Source organism: Typopeltis vanoorti, chromosome 26 (assembly GCF_054136105.1).
Source record: "Typopeltis vanoorti isolate ZY-2024b chromosome 26, IOZ_Tvanoo_1.0, whole genome shotgun sequence".
NCBI lineage: Eukaryota > Metazoa > Arthropoda > Arachnida > Uropygi > Thelyphonidae > Typopeltis > Typopeltis vanoorti.
Window position 1 is genome coordinate 493,843 of NC_143574.1, and position 18,172 is coordinate 512,014.

The 18,172-nt window shown below is 34.6% G+C and overlaps 1 protein-coding gene across 1 annotated transcript in view; it reads right to left on the reverse strand.

Annotated features, from left to right (window-relative positions):
• Positions 1 to 557: 557 nt before the first annotated feature.
• The window catches only part of LOC150092257 (1-acyl-sn-glycerol-3-phosphate acyltransferase alpha-like), a 109,821-nt gene continuing 92,206 nt past the window's right edge, over positions 558 to 18,172 (reverse strand). The window contains exons 5-6 of the mRNA XM_090414831.1: positions 17,609 to 17,681; positions 558 to 727 (exon numbers count right to left, since the gene is read on the reverse strand). Coding sequence (XP_090270957.1) covers positions 558 to 727; positions 17,609 to 17,681 — 243 coding nt within the window. The remainder of the gene's footprint in view (positions 728 to 17,608; positions 17,682 to 18,172) is intronic.

Genomic DNA, 18,172 nt, shown 5'->3' on the forward strand with positions numbered 1-18,172 from the left:
ACCTTTACTATGAGTTGCCTCAGTCCTGAAGATACTTCAGGCACAAACTTTGTTTGCTTACACTTGGATAAAGGTTAAACTAAATTTATTATAGTCTAACCAAGTGGAAAAAAACTTCCAACATCTGTGACTACATTTATTTGGCATATTTTAAATTGCAAAGGTAGAGAAATCTTTATACTTCTTGTATATAGCATATAAACTCTTAAGCAAAATTTGAGATCATTTTCAATATCACTCACAAATTACTATTTCAGTATAAAACAGTGAAATCTTTATTTAGAAAATATTTTCATTTGTTATATTTATAGATAAATATCAAAATTAATTCATGATGAACTCAAAAGAACAAATTTAACTTCCATATAGATGTAAATGAATAAAGAAAACTGTTTCAAGGATGTTCTTATTATTTAACAAATTATCAAAACATATTCCTAACTTTTTTTTGATAGGTTATAATGAAAAAAAAAATTAAATTTAAATAATATAGTATGATTACAGGATGCCTAGTATAACAAAACTAGATTATCGCCAATTTAACACCTACAGAAGGACTAGTGAGTTTGCTTATTTGCAACTTCTCCATTGGTATCAACATATGGCTTTTTTGTTCCAGTGAAACATCCTACCATTATATTTCGCACCTCCTCAGTCAAGTGTGATACGTTCTCAGCTGTTTTGCCCACTGTTGAGACTGGGGGAAGTACAGTGACTATTACAGTTCCTTGAAAGAAAGAAAAAATAAAATAAAATAAGATATAATTATTCAATATCTATAATAAAACAAATGTAAATTATTACTTGAAAGCAAGTCAATTTTCTGCAGTTATTAACATCTGATCTCCAGGGAGTCAAAGGTACTCAACGTGGGAGATTCATATTCTCTTGTGTAAAAAGTTCATCATACCATGCCTTAAATGCATTCATATTTTCCACACTCATCACACTTTCAGGCAATGCATTCCACTCACTAATCACACTCATCTGGTAACAATTCTTCACCAACTGATATGTCTCAAACATATCCTCTTACTTCTATTCCCAAGGATTTGCAACTTTACATTCCCTCAATCTCTCCTCATATGTAGCATTCCACAGCTTGACACTAGCAAACCTTCTCTGGATGCTTTTCAATATGTTCTCATTCCCTTGACCAGGTAACACCCTTCACACAGTAGCTCATATCTGGCCTGATCAAAGCATTATGCAAGAGAACCATAACCTCTTTGCTTCTGCTCATTTCCTCCACCTCTAAAATTTCTCTATTATATACTCTGCATTCCAACCTTGCCTACCAAATTTCAAGGCATTGCACTTTGCAACATTAAACTCCTCCATTAAACATATGGAGGAGCAGAATCAGGAGAAAGCAGATGACTAGTGGTGTGCCACATTATTCTATGCTTAGACCACTCACATAGCCTATTCAGATCCTCCTGCAAAGGCCACATCTGCTCTACTTCTCATAGCGCTTCCCAACTTTGCATCATCAAAAAACAGCTGCACATCTCCAGTTAAGCTAGTCCCAATGTCATTAACGTACAAGTTAAACAATAATGGTCCCAAAACTAATCCCTGCGGGACCTGTTTTGATCACTCCACTAGTGACCTTCCTTTTTTTCAGGATACAAGTATAAACATAACCTGCTGATACCCAATCAACTATACAACTCACTACCTCTAATATAATCCAATTTAGCTAACAGCTTGTCATGTGGCAGTCTATCAATGACCTTTGAAAAATCAAAGTACACAACTCTATATGCATCTCCTTTATTCAGTGAATTTGTCACTTTGTAATATGTAAACAGAATGGTAAAACAAGACCTCTTCCCTAACAAACCCATGTGGACCATCATAAAGAATACTTTCCTCACAAAAAATATCATATCCTTTAATTTCTATTGCTGTGAAGATATTATTCTCAAATATGTTTCATATCAACTATCTTCAGGAAAATAAGCTAAATCAATGCAACAACTTCATCTCCCTTTCTTGCTGTATATCTGGTCCTACTCAAGCTGTGCCTCATCTGACTTCACAATTGCTCCTGTCTGCTCACCCTTTGTCTCATACTCCCCCCCCTCCATGTCCAGGCCATTCCATTCCTATGGTGACCATCCACATACATGCATTCATTGCTGCTTTCAGAATCAACTTCCTTAAACTGTCTCACTGATCTCCCGCCCACCCCATTTCCCCATCCAACTTACATTTCTGTTCTCACATTTTCACCAACATTCACAATCACATCAGTCTCCTGCTCATTTACACCATCTCTTCTTCTGATACCTTGTTTGCATCACTCATTACACTTCCTTCCAACAGTAGCCTTTCCAAATGACTCACTCCAAAACCATTCAGATACAATCTATAACTCTTATACAGTTCCATTCTTCCTTCAAACTCATTTCATGCATTCAAAAATTGCACTCCTTTCTCTTCACACATTTCTACTAACATTCTATTCAAAATCTTTGCTCTCCACCAACTCATCATTGTCATATTTGAGTAACACACTAACTACTCTTCCTACTACATCTTTGTCTTGCACTCACCTCGATCAATCACTCTGTTCATACTTCCTCACGGAAAACAGATACCGTGTGCACCCTTTCTTTCATCACACCTTTTATGATAGATAAAATACAGTGCTATTCGAGTGATTTGCTACATCTTTTCCCCCCTATTTTTCATTTTATTCTTTCACACTCTTATTTTCATATCCACCATACATCTACCAAACAAACTTTCATTCTGCATATGCCTCATCATCTCATTTCTCATCTTAATCATGTCATTCTTCGATTCTTATTTTCTAGCAATGGTTCCCACTATTGCTCTGTCAGTCAGGTTCACTCCTGCTTCTGTATTTACATTCAGTATTCCTTTTTTTTAATCATTTCTGTATTCACAATCACATTCTCCACACTCAAATGCTCACACTCAACTCTTCTGACTATCATTCTCAGTCTTACATCCATCACTGCCTTTTGCTTGGTCTTCACTTCCAGTTCACAACTTTCATTAAAATCATACTGCAGTCCATTAATATATCACTTTCTGCTGATCTTCGCTTTATTTTGTTTGGTTCATATTCAGTAATATTAATTCAGTACCACAGAACAAAAAAGATATGGTAATTTATTAAACTAATGTCAGTTTGCTGGATTACAAACTAGTATCCCTGGTTAAAAAAAAAAAAAAAGTACACAGCATGTCAATTCTTTTAATTCCTACAAGTATATTTAACTAAAGAAACTAAAGTTTACTGGTATGAAATAAAGAAATTAAAAAATAATAACTCTGATCCTATTTGGTGCAAACTGCAGCTTAAAGAAATTTTAAATGTTATTTAGTTTAAATAAATGCAATGCAGACCCAGTATAACACAGATTATGAGGTCCATAAATTGGTCCACATTACAAGTGAACCAATGCTATATTAAGCTTAAATATTTTGCTGTAATAGATAAGATGTTATAATCTTATCTTCCAATACAATTTTTTGAAAGCTATAAATAGATTTCATGAAAAAGGTTTATCGGAAGGAAGCAATACCATATTGTATACCCACGGTCAAGAGGGTAAAGCAGGTAGGATAAGTTAGATGGATGAAATATATCATTAAGCAAGATCTGCAAAAAAAAGATGTTGTGGAGAGTATATAAGGAGAAAGGTGACCTGTTAGCTCATGAACAGTACAAGGAAGGCAAAATCAGATTATGAAAAGTTAGCCAAATTCCAGAGTTTTTTGTTATGTGACAAGCAGGAGGAAGAATGACTATGGAAAGATAACTTTAATGAGTGCAGATGATACAAAGATAACAGATGCAGACAAAACTGTTGAGTTACTGAGTGACCAGTTTGCAAGAGTATATCTCCAATGAAGTACTGTTATGACAGAGGAGACAGGGATTGATGTGAGAACAGAGGGTGATGAACTGGAGGTACTTAGTATATTGCAGAATCTGAATGCAAATATGGTTGTGGGAATGGAGGGGATATTGACTCACATTTTAAGAGCATGTGCAGGGGAACTAGCAATGCCTTTGACTAGGCTGTTTAAGTCTCAGCTCTCGCAAAATCCCAAAAGAGTGGAAGAAGGGCAAAATAATTCCTTTGCATAAAGGAGGATCTAAGTCTGTCGTAGCAAATTATAGATCAATCAGTATTAGGAGTGGCAGTAAAAGTTTTGGAAAGGTTGGTCAAAAAGAGAATTTAGAAATGGTGGATAATAATATAATATTATATGAGTGGTAGCACAGCTTTGTGAAGTGCCATCATGCCTTAGTAATCTAACTTTTTATAATAGATTGATAGCTGAATTGTATAAAGGGAATGGCTACACAAAGATTCCACTGGATTTTGCAAAGCTATCTGACCACATGGAACTCAGTTATGCAGACTGCAACAAATGGGAATGGATATGAACTGGTGATATGGATAAAAGGGTGGCTCATGAACAGGTATCAAAAAAAGTACCATGTGGAGTTGCAGAATCCAGAAAAAGGCAGGTAGTGGTGTGCCACAGGGCACTATGATTAGACAACTGCTGTTTAATTTGTACATAAATGATATAGGAAATAATTTGAAGGGAGAAAAAAACCAGTTGTTTGCTCGTCATGCAAAGTTAGGTAGGGTAACAGTTAATCAAGTGATGCAGAGAGCTTGTGATGATTTAAAAAAGGCTGACAATATGGGCAAAACATAATGGATGTCAATTAATGTAGAAAAGTTTAAAGTTATGCATTTGGGATACAAAGATTACAAGCTGTGTACCACATTGAAGGACCTGTACTCCAGGAAATTGATGAAATAAGGGATTTGAGTGTGGTAATAGTAGTAATAGATAGAGAGTTTAAGTTTAGAGGGCATACTGCTCAAGTAGTCAGGGAAGCTCACAGGATTACTTGGTTATTGAAGAATACAATGACAAGCAGAGATAAGGGAGTCACCATTCCACTTTATAATGCCTTGATACCACCACATCTTGTGTGGTGCTCAGGTCTAGTCATCTGGATTTCCTTGGGATGAGAAAATGGTGGAGAGAATCCAGAGGTGTGACCAAGATGATGATAAGTAGTGGTAAAGAAGAAGTGGTCTGTGGAATGCTTCCTATGAGGATAGATTGAGGGTTTGTGTAAAAAACATTTAAGGATTTTATAAGATTGATGCAAGGGAAATGTTTCAGCACTTGGCTGGGGGACAGAGCATCCCTGGAAGTTGGGTAGTTGAGAAGGGCATGAGGACTAGAGTTTTCACTTGGAGAGTGATGAATGAATGGATTAGGTTGCCTCAGTCCGTTGCGAGCGTTTTGTCTGTTAATGGTTTCAAGGAGAGACACGATATTGTGTTGATAGTTTCAGTCTCCCATAATACTCCATGGAGGTGCCCATGCAATAATAATAAGTATTATTGTTAAGAACAAAAATGGTACAAATAAAACACATGCACTATTGAAATAGCAAGATATGTATTTTAACACTGAAAAAAAAAGAAAGGACCAATTACACTGTGGTTTATTTAATAAATGAATCCTAGAGTTAATTGATCGACTTTTAGTAACTGATTTCAAGAGTAGGATGTGAATTATATTTCCTGATTCCAGCTAGTGAGGTGCAGTTTTAATATGCACAGGAAATGCAAGAAGAGACATCTTTGATTGCATTTTTCCTAGTTTTAGCAATGGTAATGTATCCAGCTTTCTTGAATTGACTATGTTGTTTTGAGAATTTTCCTTTTTTTTTTTTTTTATTATTATTAAACTGAAAGTAAAAAAAAGAAAGAAAAGAAAACTATGTAAAATAGCCCTATTAACCCTTTATACAATTTTTATACAATATATTTTACACAATCCCAGAGTTGCCTTAGCTACTTCAGTCAAGTAGTGCAAGCTAAGGCAACTCCGGGATGCCCAGGATAGTATTCTCGTAAGCTCTCAGGTCAACTTACAAAGCTTTCATAGATTCTACAAACATTCGGCTTTGAAATAATGTTGGATCTAATATCCACTTTGCCTATGTAATTTTACATCGCCAAAATGAAACCGTATAGCTCTTTCTTTTAGTAGTAGAAAATTCATGTTTTAAATTGCATGCCATTCTGAGTAGTTCTCGGTTATCAGATAGACTGTTGTGGTATCACAGTGCTTGTGTTCAAGTAATCCTTATTTTACTTAATAATGGCCCCAAAGCGCAAGAGTAGTGATGCTATAAGTTTTAAAAGAGGTATACTGTGAGTAGACATATCGATACAAAATTAATAACAGAAAAAACTCACGTACAAAGATTATTTAATAGTATAATTTTCGCCTGTGTGTCACAGGCGAAAATTATACTATTAAATAATCTTTGTATGCAAGTTTTTTCCGTTATTAATTTTGTATCAGTAGTGATGCTAGCAATTCGGATATACCAAAAAGAAACTGTAAAGTGCTTCCTTTTAAGGGAAAAAAGTTACTGACTTCATAAAATAATAATAAAAAAAACATATGCTAACGTCGCTAAGATCCTATTTGCATTCAGATAACTTATTACAGTGTGTTGTTATAACTGTTCCATTTTATTATTAGTTATTGTTGTTAATCTCTTACTGTGTTTAATTTATAAATTAAACTATCGTAGTTATATATGTATGTATAAGAAAAACATTGTTTGTGTGTGTGTGTGTGTGTGTGTGTGTGTGTGTGTGTGTGTGTGTGTGTGTAACTATTCCATTTTATTATTAGTTATTGTTGTTAATCTCTTACTGTGTTTAATTTATAAATTAAACTATCATAGTTATATATGTATGTATAGGAAAAACATTTGTGTGTGTGAAAGAATGACCATAAACTCTGTTAACATACATATTTTTATGAAGAATTGAATGACTTAAATCTCTTAAATTTTTTACTTAAATCTCGGTTCTAGTCATTCAATTCTTCATAAAAAAAAAATATATATATAGGGTCAGTACCATCTGCAGGGTATCTTGGAACGTATCCCCTGCGGATAAGGCGGGATCACTGTACTAAGTTTTTTACCATGTCCCCTCTAATCTACCAGTCAACTATGCAACCTACACACCTTCAACCTAACCTTAAGGAGAGCATTCCTCAGACCTATCACCAACTTGGTCACTCATCTCTGGATCCTCTCCACCTCCTCTTGATCTCCAAGAAACCCAAAGTGACCAAATCTGCACACAGTAGTAAATGCAGCCAAATCATAGCAACAATCCTATGTGTTTCAGTGTGTCTTTCAACATTCCAATTAATTCTTTGAGCTATTTTTCCAACTTTTGCAATATGTCCTCTGAACTTCAATACTGTACCATTATCTAATGTCCTTATATATACTGTGAATAATTTTTAGCTCCAAGGCAAACCAACCTAGGAGTCTCAATAAGTCTTCTTATGACTCCATCTTAAATTGATCCTTGGCCTTCTGGATTTGATGTCTCCAACCCTGTCTGTCCAAAACTTTACTTCTCAATAAGTAGAATACTAAAAATATAGTAGACATTCAATATAGTAAACTCCTAGGGACCAGAGACAACTTGTTATAACACAAGGTTCACTATAATGAATTTAGGATAAAAGCATTACATGGGGTAATAATTGGTGTTTTTGCCTCTCCATGGAGTCAAAAGACTCATCATCATCACAGGAGACCCACGCTAACCATTTACACGATACCTATTATACCTCTCCTTAAACTCATTCACTGTTTGGGCACTTACAACTGCCTCTGGTAATCCACTGCAGCCACTCATTCACCACTTTCCAAGAAAAAATTAAGTCTGAATACCTTTACTAATCACACTCTTACACAACTTCCAGGGTTGACCCCTTATGCTCACCCTACTCATATGTTAAAAAATTTCTTTGTGTCAATCTTACAGAATCACTTTACTAACATAAGTTTCTAACAAGCCCCCTCTCTTCTACCTGTCAACTAAACTCATTCCACAGACCTTTCACCAGCTTGGTCACTCATTTCTGAATCCTCTCCATCACTTCCTGATCTCTGAGAAACCCACATGACCAAATCTGTGCATCAAGTCAAGATGCAGTAGTCAAGATGCAGTTGAATCAGACTTATAAAGATGATAATAGCCTCCCTATCTTTATTTTTTAATGTGTTTTTTCCAACACCTAAGTAAACCTTTGAACTATGTTGCCAACTTTTGCAATATGTCCTCTGCGCTTCAAATCTCTGTCCGCCATCACTAAATGCTAACCCCTGAACTCTGAGAAACCCACATGACCAAATCTGTGCATCAAGTCAAGATGCAGTAGTCAAGATGCAGTTGAATCAGACTTATAAAGATGATAATAGCCTCCCTATCTTTATTTTTTAATGTGTTTTTTCCAACACCTAAGTAAACCTTTGAACTATGTTGCCAACTTTTGCAATATGTCCTCTGCGCTTCAAATCTCTGTCCGCCATCACTAAATGCTAACCCCTGAACTCTATTCCCATGAAACAAAAGAAATTACAATTAATAAAATTAATAAAAAAGAAATCATGAAAAACTTAATACAGGAAATAACAGGAGATAAAAGAAATCGCAAAAATCATAACAGGGTAAATCACCAGAAAGAGAACAAAAGGAAATTCTGAGAGGGAAAAAATGCCATTAGAAATAGAACAAAAGAAATGGAACAAAGGGAATAGCAGAAAATTGTAGACAGATGTGATCCCGCAAAAGGACTGGCAAGAACTATATATAAAGCACACAAAATGACAAGATGCAAAAGTACAAATGCAAACAGTCATGGGAGGAGACAAAGGAAAGAACTAGAAGAGTATGAAATCATAAAAATGAAAATCCATAAGTAATGTTTAAATTCTGAAATGTTATATTAGCAAAAAGTAATGTCACCTAAAATTATTATTATATACCGTATTTCCTGGTGTATAAGACGCTCCTATGTATAAGATGCACCCAAGAAATTTAATACAATTTTCTGGAAAAAACCTAAACTTTAAACCATTTCAAAATTGTAATTTTTTCGATGTTGAATCACATATTTATGAAAAGAAATAATTTTGTCTTCATATTCTTTTGGCATTTTTTGACTGATTTTTGTTTTTGTACGCATACAAAGTCCATTGCGTTTCATGAAACGGTAACACCATGACACACCACCTTTAAAATCTTCAATGTTATGCTCACAGGCTACTTTGACTGCACGTGTACAAATCATTTTTGTTGAAATGGTAATGCCATTTTGCCGATTTTTTTGCACCCATTTCAAAACTTCGGTCTCTAGTTCTGGCCACTTTGCAATTTTTCCACGTTCCATGCGCTTTTCATTATGCAAATTGTACAAAATCTCCTTCTGACCACGCCAAGTTCTAATAATTTTTTCTGTAGGCGGAGGTCTAAAATGTCTTTCAGCTTCCTTATTCCCGTGTTCTTCTGCATATTTTACAACCTGCAATTTGCAACTTGAAGAATATGAATATCGCCTGTTTTTTTCCATCACTAAAATATACAGGGAAATATCAAACTGAACACAAAATATCTTAACACGTCAACTCAATACTGATAAACATCGGTAACTAATTACTCGCATATGATATTATGAAACTTGAATAGGGACTCCCCGTTCTTAGCCAATGACACGCTAGAAGTCACGTGAAGGTCACGCATCAATTTGATTGCACCATTAACCGCCTACAAAGATCTTGGAACATAAAAGGGAGTGCCTATGACTTTGAAAAGAGGAAACAATCTTTACCTTCATTATATAAGACGCACTCCATTTTTAAGATGAAAATTTTTTAAGGTAAAAAAAGTGCATCTTATACACCGGAAAATACGGTGGATACCTCTATGGCAGCTTTTCTCAACCTTTCTAAGGCCAAGAACCAGTAAAATGCCTAACACAATTCTGTGGACCACTAAGTTATGTCATTTTTTTAAAAACATGTGGGGATTACTAACATTTTGGAAAAAACTGTGCCATTTATAACAATAAATCCAAAAGCATGTTTTGAATGAATATGAAAACATAATTAAACTGTTAAAAACTAAACATTGTGATGTGAAAAATAAGCCAATTGAATTTTTTCAGCAACACTTAGGCACATCAAATTATATAGTTATAAGAGCTATAGTTCAAAGTTCTAAGAGCCTTAGAAGGAGGAAAACCTTCAATAATAAAAATCAATAAACAACAAGCAATTGGTTGAAATGTGGATAATACATATTTACTTTGAATCTGACAAAACAGCAAGGGAAGGCGGAAGCAATAAAACCATATTGTTGTTCACATAACCCCTCTTTTATTACTCGTCATTCTGCCACTATTTGTTGGTTATTTTTAAGTATTTTATTTTAATAATTTTTATTTACTTATTCAATTTTAATTTGATTTGTTTGGATCATTAAAAAATATATATTTATTTATTTAATTCAAGTCTGCCTGCAGGCCACCTGTCCCATCGTCGTGGACCACTGTCATGGTTTCTCAGCTTGTGGTCTGCAGACCACAAGCTGAGAAACACTGCTCTATGGGGTCTGGACTAATCATGAGAAACCCAAGCTAAATTTTCAACATGCAAAATCTATTATATCTCTCCTTAAACTTATTCACTGTCAAAGTGCTCTCAACTAATTCTGGCAATCCATTCCACTCAATCACTAATCTCCACACATCCTTTCCAACAAGTCTACAGCATTCACAGGTAACCTCTAGTTCTCTTTATTTGTCATGTACTGAAAAATGTCCTTTGTGTCAATCTTATAGAACCCTATTAGTAACTTATAAGTATCTATCATGTCTCCTTTTTTTTGCCTATCAGCTAAACTTTGCAACCCACACACCTTCAACTTATCCTCATAGGCATTCTGCAGACTTACCACCAGCTTGGTCACTCATTCAGAGAACGAGTGACCAAGCTGGTGGCAAGTCGACCACCTTCTCATCTTCAAGAAACTCAAGTGACCAAATCTATGCACAATAGTCAAGATGTGTCTGAATCATAGCTTTATAAAGAGGGAAAACCACCTTATCTTGACTTGCTAGCATCTTTTTCAACATCTAATTCTTTGAGCTATTTTTCCAACTTTTGCAATATGTCCTATGAACTTTAACTCTGTACACCATTACCCCAAAGTTCCTAGCCTCATCAATTTCCTACAATCCAGAATCATCAATTTGATACTGCATGTAACATTTTCAACCTGAAGTACATAACCTTACATTTTGCAATACTAATTTCATAATTATTATCCTTTGCCCACAATGCCAATTTATTTCAATTATCTTGCAGGATAGCTACATCACCTTTATCAACAACAAAGGTTGGTCAATTGGTAGAGCCTCTGAATGGTCACGCAAAAATTCAAGCAAGTTTAGGCGCGGTTAATAGTTGGCAAGAGATCAACTGTTCAATGCTGTTGGCACACTCTCCCTTGATGAGTCTTTGGACTCCCTGGGTTCACATAATAATATTATAATAATAATATTGCCTTCTCCAGTTTTACGTCATGAAACTGAATTCCCCCCCCCTTAAATCATCTTTCCCTGTATTATTAATATACAAATTATCAAGTAGTGGTCCTAATAGAACCCTGAGGCACTCCACTAAGCACCCTCATTCTCCTTGATTCCACTTCACCATGCAACTCTGTCAGCTGCTCTCCTATCCACTTCATATCCATTTCCTCTAACTTTTGTAAAGTTTTTCCATGCAGTATTCCATCACATGCTTTTGCAAAGTCCAGCGGTATCATGGTGTAGCCATTTCTCTTATTTAATTCTGCTGTCAGTCTATTATAAAATGCTAGTAAATTACTAAGGCAGAACCTACCTTTAACAAAACTGCTGCCCATCATAGAATATCGTATTCCTATCCACCTGCTGCTGGATTTTACATCTGACCAACTTTTCCAATACTACTTTAATCACCACTTCTTGAGATATGAATTGGTCTATAGTTTGCTACTTCTGTGTTTTGGAGCCATATTTATGTGATGGAACTAATCTTATCCTCTTTCAGCTCCCTTGGTAACTCACCAGAGATGAGACTTACAAAGGCAATGCCAATTCTCTTGCACATTGATGTAGCACACAAGCTAACATTCCATCCAGATCCACTGCTGTATTCACACTGATATTTTTATATATGCTGAGAAATCTCCTGTTCAATGTTCCTTCTAAGATGCATGAATGCACAGTCATGCAGTGAATGAGATGCTCCAGCACACACTGAATTGTTGCTATGCAGCTAAAAATTTCTTTTAAAAACATTGCTGGTTAGCTTTCCTTACATCCTAATTGGTTTATTAACTGCCATTGGAATGGTCCATTTTGGTCATGTGATCTGGACTGCCTGATGAGCCTCATTAAGAATGAAATAGGTGGCCTTATTTTTATTTTTTTCAACCAGATGGAAAAGTGATGATTGGCTGAAGCAAACTGCTTTACTAGTAATCTAGCAGCAGAAACCTGAAGTTATGTGAGATAGACACAAAGCTCTGTATAACAATGATGCCATTAAAATGTTATTTTGTAACGATATCATTACAAAGAACTTTTACAGTGCCACACAATCAAGTCCTGTAAAAAAAAATTTTCTGCTAAGAACAGTAGCAGATCCATGCCTGTAAAAAAGAGAGGGGGGGGGGGGGGATATTGCTTCTGTTCATCTACCTCAATTCTGACACGAGTCTGTCACATCAGCAACTGCAAATTCTCCACCTGGGTGATACCATCGGCAAAGTGATTAATCAGCAAACTACTATTCATTTTGCCTTTATCACCTTCCTACCATCAGCACTGATTTAAAGTCATCCTTCCATAGTCATTTTTACTCTTACTTGCTGCATAATACAAAAAAACTGTTTTGAATTTTCTTTGGCATGCTTAGCTAATTTCTCTCATAATATGATTTGGCCTTCAGTACAATACCAGTCACCCTTCTTGCTTGCATTTTGTACTGTTCACAAGTATGCTGATCATCTTTTTCTTTATATTCCCTTAATGTTTTTTTTTTTAAGCTCTTAGCTCATCTATTCTACTTATCCACTTACCCCACACTAGGTATATCTCCTGACTGTGGGAATGCAGTCTCATACTGCTTCCCTCAAACAATACTTCCCAAGCACTTTCAACATTCTTTTCTTAAACCTTCTCAAGCCTCCAAGATGCTTCTAAGTCTAGTCTATCATAATTAACAGCTTTATAGATCAACAAACCCTTTCTTGAGAGAAAATTCCACATGTTTGGCAACTTCTCCGAACAAGACTGCAGGGTCACTCTCCCCAGCTGGAGGAGAATATTTTGGTTATGGATACATCTTCTGATGCTATTACCAGATCCAGCACTCTCAAACCCCTGGTCCACTCCATGATATTAGAAATATATACACTTTTACACATGAATAATGTTTAATTTGCCAAATATTTCAGTCTGAATATTACAGACCATCTTCAGTGGCTACATAGGAATAGTTTTAAAAAAACAAGGTGGAATACGAACAATACAAACAAGGTGAAATTGTTCGTATTCCACCTTGTTTTTTTAAAACTATTCCTATGTAGCCACTGAAGATGGTCTGTAATTTTCAGACCGAAATATTTGGCAAATTAAACATTATTCTTGTGTAAACATGTATATATTTCTAATCATAATGTCACAAGTATCGTTAAAGAATCAAACTCGATGATATGTTGTTTCAGATAATTATCCCTTTGCAACTGTATAAATTCCACTTTCATCTTGTTATGGCCCTTTCCTTCATGCAATCTATGTCTCCCCATAAAAATAATTGCATAAAAATTCCACTTTCATCTTGTTATGGCCCTTTCCTTCACGCCATCTATGTCTCCACATAATAATTGGCCTGCACTTGTGCTAATTTGCTGATGCACATCTTTCTGTGGACCCCCCGCCCCCCAAGTCTATAGCCAACAATAAATTTTGTTCTATTGGCCTCTATCTTGCACCAAATAGCCTCAAATGAACCATCTCCTACAGACCAAAAATCCTCCTCGACTTCTAATTTTGCTGAAGGTCTTCAGCTATCATCAACAATACTCTTCTTCCATTTTTATTCTCTCTGTCCTCCCTGAAAATATAATACCTCTTACATTCTATTCCTGTATCATTTTCTGTCAAACAGGTCTCACTGATGCCAATAATTTTTGGCCAATTCAGGCCAAAAACTCCTTATTTCAGATGCTTCTGCATTTATACATGCATTTCAACATCTCCTTGGTTCCACAGTTGCGTTTGTATAATGTTATTACCAACCCATTCAGATTTGAAACTATATTCTGTATTGCATAATCATTTCTGTACATACATACATACATTCATTTGTCCCATTTGTGGCTGAACCCACACTTGACTGAATCCCTCCATGCCATCAGGTCTAGTTTTTCTGATTTTGCAATTCCAACCTCTCACTGAAAAACTCTCTCGAAATATTATTCGTTTTATGGGACTTTAGGCAAAGACATTTCTGTAGTTTGTTATAGCACATCATTTCATTACAATAGTGTTTGCCATAGTGCATGTCTATTGTAATAATTATTTGAATTGTAATCCATATTTCAAGAATGTATGAAGGCAAATTATTTCAATAATAGTAGATCTCTATAGTTGTTTCATTGTATACTATTTTAAGTAATTTCTGTACATTTGTTATTGTTATTAAAGGCCAATTTGTTATTGTTATTAAGTTTTATTGATTGGATACACTATCATCCAAGGATAAATTTCCCTTATACTCAAGTAGAAAAAAGGGAATAATTAAATTAAACTCCCACAGGGAAAAATAAATAACATTTGTATATTTGAATCTACACATTTCACCTCAAGGCTATCCAGCTTTCCTTCTTTTTAAAGCATTGTACATAATTTTTCTTTTCAATGTGATATCATTTTTATCCTTCACAAAATAGACAGTGATCACCTCTATATACTCATGCATTCTGAAACAGTTTGAAGATAACAAATAGTGCATACACAAATGGCTTCTTGTTTCATGCTCTATCTCCATGTAAATTTGTGCACATCTTTGTGTTAAAACATGGTATTAGTAATGAATAGTCCATATCCTAAATAGAAATTTAGTACTTATCATATTGAGGGAAGGCACCGACTCTATATATATATTGACTTTGCTGATTTCTCCAAATTATTCCAAACATTTCTATATGTCCAGTATTCATTTCCTTTCTGCTCTTTAGATCTCCAACAACAGATATCACTATCCTCTTTAACGACACAAACACAGCATTTTGCTCCACAAAGATTCCAGTAATCTTTGTGGAGCAAAATGCTGGCCTGGTTGGCCGAGTGGTTAGCATATCTGCTCCCCAGCCGAAAGGTTGCGAGTTCAAATCCTTCTGGGCATGGATGTTTGTGATTGTCTGTGAAAATATTAGTGGTGGTGGTGGGCAGTAGATGGTTGATGCAGTTTGCTGTAGTTGGTGGATTAAGTGGTTGAGACAGAGCTGTAGAGTAGGTGCCTTCCCTCAATGAGTCTTTGGACCCCTTGAAAGTGTCACATAATAATAATAATAATGCAAATAAGTGCCATTATCCATTTTCCTATTTTGAAATTTGTCACAGTACTCACCACATGAAATTGTCTATAATTGTGAAATTTACTGAAAATGTCATGCACACAAGCATCTCAATGGTTCCACTGATTTAAAGAGAAAAATCAAAAGAAATGAAAAGAAAAAAAAAACATTAAAAGTGGTCAATTTGTTTTGCACATACACACACGACAGTAGAAGTGATTAAAATATCCCTAGGTTTGTAATGACTCGATTAATCAAAGATCAAAATTTACACATATCAAATATTCATATACTGCATCTACTAACAAAAGAGCAGATGTTAGGCAAAAATACAAATACAGTAATTTCCAGTTTTGATTCAATGACTTTCTGGAAGTTCAAAAATTTTTCTTCAAAGTCAAAAAATGTAGATATAACATTTTCAGGCATTAATCACCCATCCATCCATATGGATGGAATATATCAAGCATTTCATGCTTTGTATCCACATTATTATTTCAATGGTATCTGAATGTAATTTCAATGGACACTTCCATCTCTATATTTATCCATGTCATGGCTGGTTAGGTGGTAAAACAAAAGTTGGTCAAGATAGTTTTGGAAGAGCTGAAAATGAAATTTGAATGTTTTCAAAAAGTGGCAGATACTTGGAAGGAGTACAAATTCTTTATGCAAATCAGGTCAATCCAGATACCTTTTGAAGATCCATTCTATTCAATCCATTCAAAACTTCAATCGAACTGAAAATAATCTGCTTATGATAATCTCAAATTCTGAACAGAAGTATTCTAATAAAGAAATTCCTTGAATCAGGTTTATGGAGAGATGATGTGTTGTCTTTTAATTTCTGTTCCTCTAATATTTACCTTCATTTTGAAAAGTTGTCTATATCCAATATTTTAATTTCTTTATTTTTCAATAGCAATTCAACATATACTGAAAGTCACTGAACCTATGTTATATTAATGTCATGTGTAGGTTAGGGGTGAGTAAGAACAAATGGAATCTGTTGACTTTTTTTGAAGAGCTAAAAAAAAGGGGGGATATTTGACATATTAGGAGAGGTGAATAAGATGTTAGGAAACTACTGAAAATTACTAGGTTTAATTTTTAATACTGACATTATTAATGTAAGTATGCTTCTCATTAATAAATTTATTTAAACATTTTCCTGATACTGGGTTTTCCCTCCTGGAAACTTTTTTTTTTTTCATTTCATAAAACAGGCAAATCAACTCAAACAAAAATAATTTACAACTATAGCAACAATATGATAGGGCAGTTAATCCAATCTGCAAACAATCAGCTTTTTAAAAAGCTATGTTACTTGGCCATGACAGGCTATTGTTAACATAAAGGGAAAGATGACAATTTTAAATATGCATTTAAAATATATGCATTCAAAAATAAAATAATAATAATAATTAACTGAAAGGTTACAAAATTTCTTGCTCTGACTTCCTGGGGAGGGGGGGAGAAATACCTCCTCCATCTGTTACTAGTGCAGCTTAATAGGTCTGGAAACTGAAGAGTAGAAAAATGCTGTTTCATGAGGTGATAGATTGGGTTGTTAATTAGTTGAACTACTCTTCTGGATGAAGCAAGGATTTTAATGGAAGATTTATAATTTACCAAAGATGTCTAAAACATCATTCATAAAGAAGTCTGAAAAAATAGTCAGAAATAAAGAGAGAGAGAAAGCCATATTTTTTTTTTTTTTTTTTTTAAATCTGGTCATCCAATCAAAGAGAAACAGAAAACAGGAATAGTTTGCTGAAGTCTCCATGTCACATCTCAAATAGCCCAAAAAGTCCAGATCTACTGCTCGAGTGTATTTCAAATTTTCCTTAGCATATTTTTGGAGGTGGGCATTGGAGGCAAGGAGACATCCAGCAGACTGAAAGTGATAATGTAAATAGGCAGTCATCACTTGTTACCTCGTGAGATTTCAAGCAAAGATAGCAACTGTTGGTTTATTTTTTGAAAGAACTTCCCAGTGTTTTTAAGAGCAATGGGATAAGTTATCGATATAAATATTAAGAAATTAATTAATTAATGATCAAAATGCAAACCTGATTGAAACTTCTTTTGCCGAATACTGTAGAATTCAGAATATGATGAAAATACCACAGGGACTATTGGAATCTATAAGTAGATCAGACAATTAATATTTATCATCTTTCATTCATATATTATGCTGAATAACTTACAGGAAAAAAACAATATTAAGAAACAAAAAAAAATTACTAATTAAAAGGAGATTGAAATGAATATTCGTATATGCTGAATTAATAGGCATTTCCTCCCCCAAAATAATATGCAAATCTTGGTCTACACTGAACATTAAATGGGACATGTAATAACTGAAACATGAGTATGGTTCCAGAAAGACTCATACACAGATAATATTAAAAAGACAAATATAATCTGAAAGAGGTCTTCTAGTAGAAAAATTTACTTTAAGTAGATCAACATACAATTAGGAAATATATTATTAGAACAGCCTACCTATGTTTAAATTAAAGAGGAAGAGAAGAGATGACTCATTTCCATATTCAAATTTTCATAGTTAGTAGTATTCCTGACAAACGTATCTAGAATAAATCGGGCGAGATTTGGATTATAAAAACTTAATT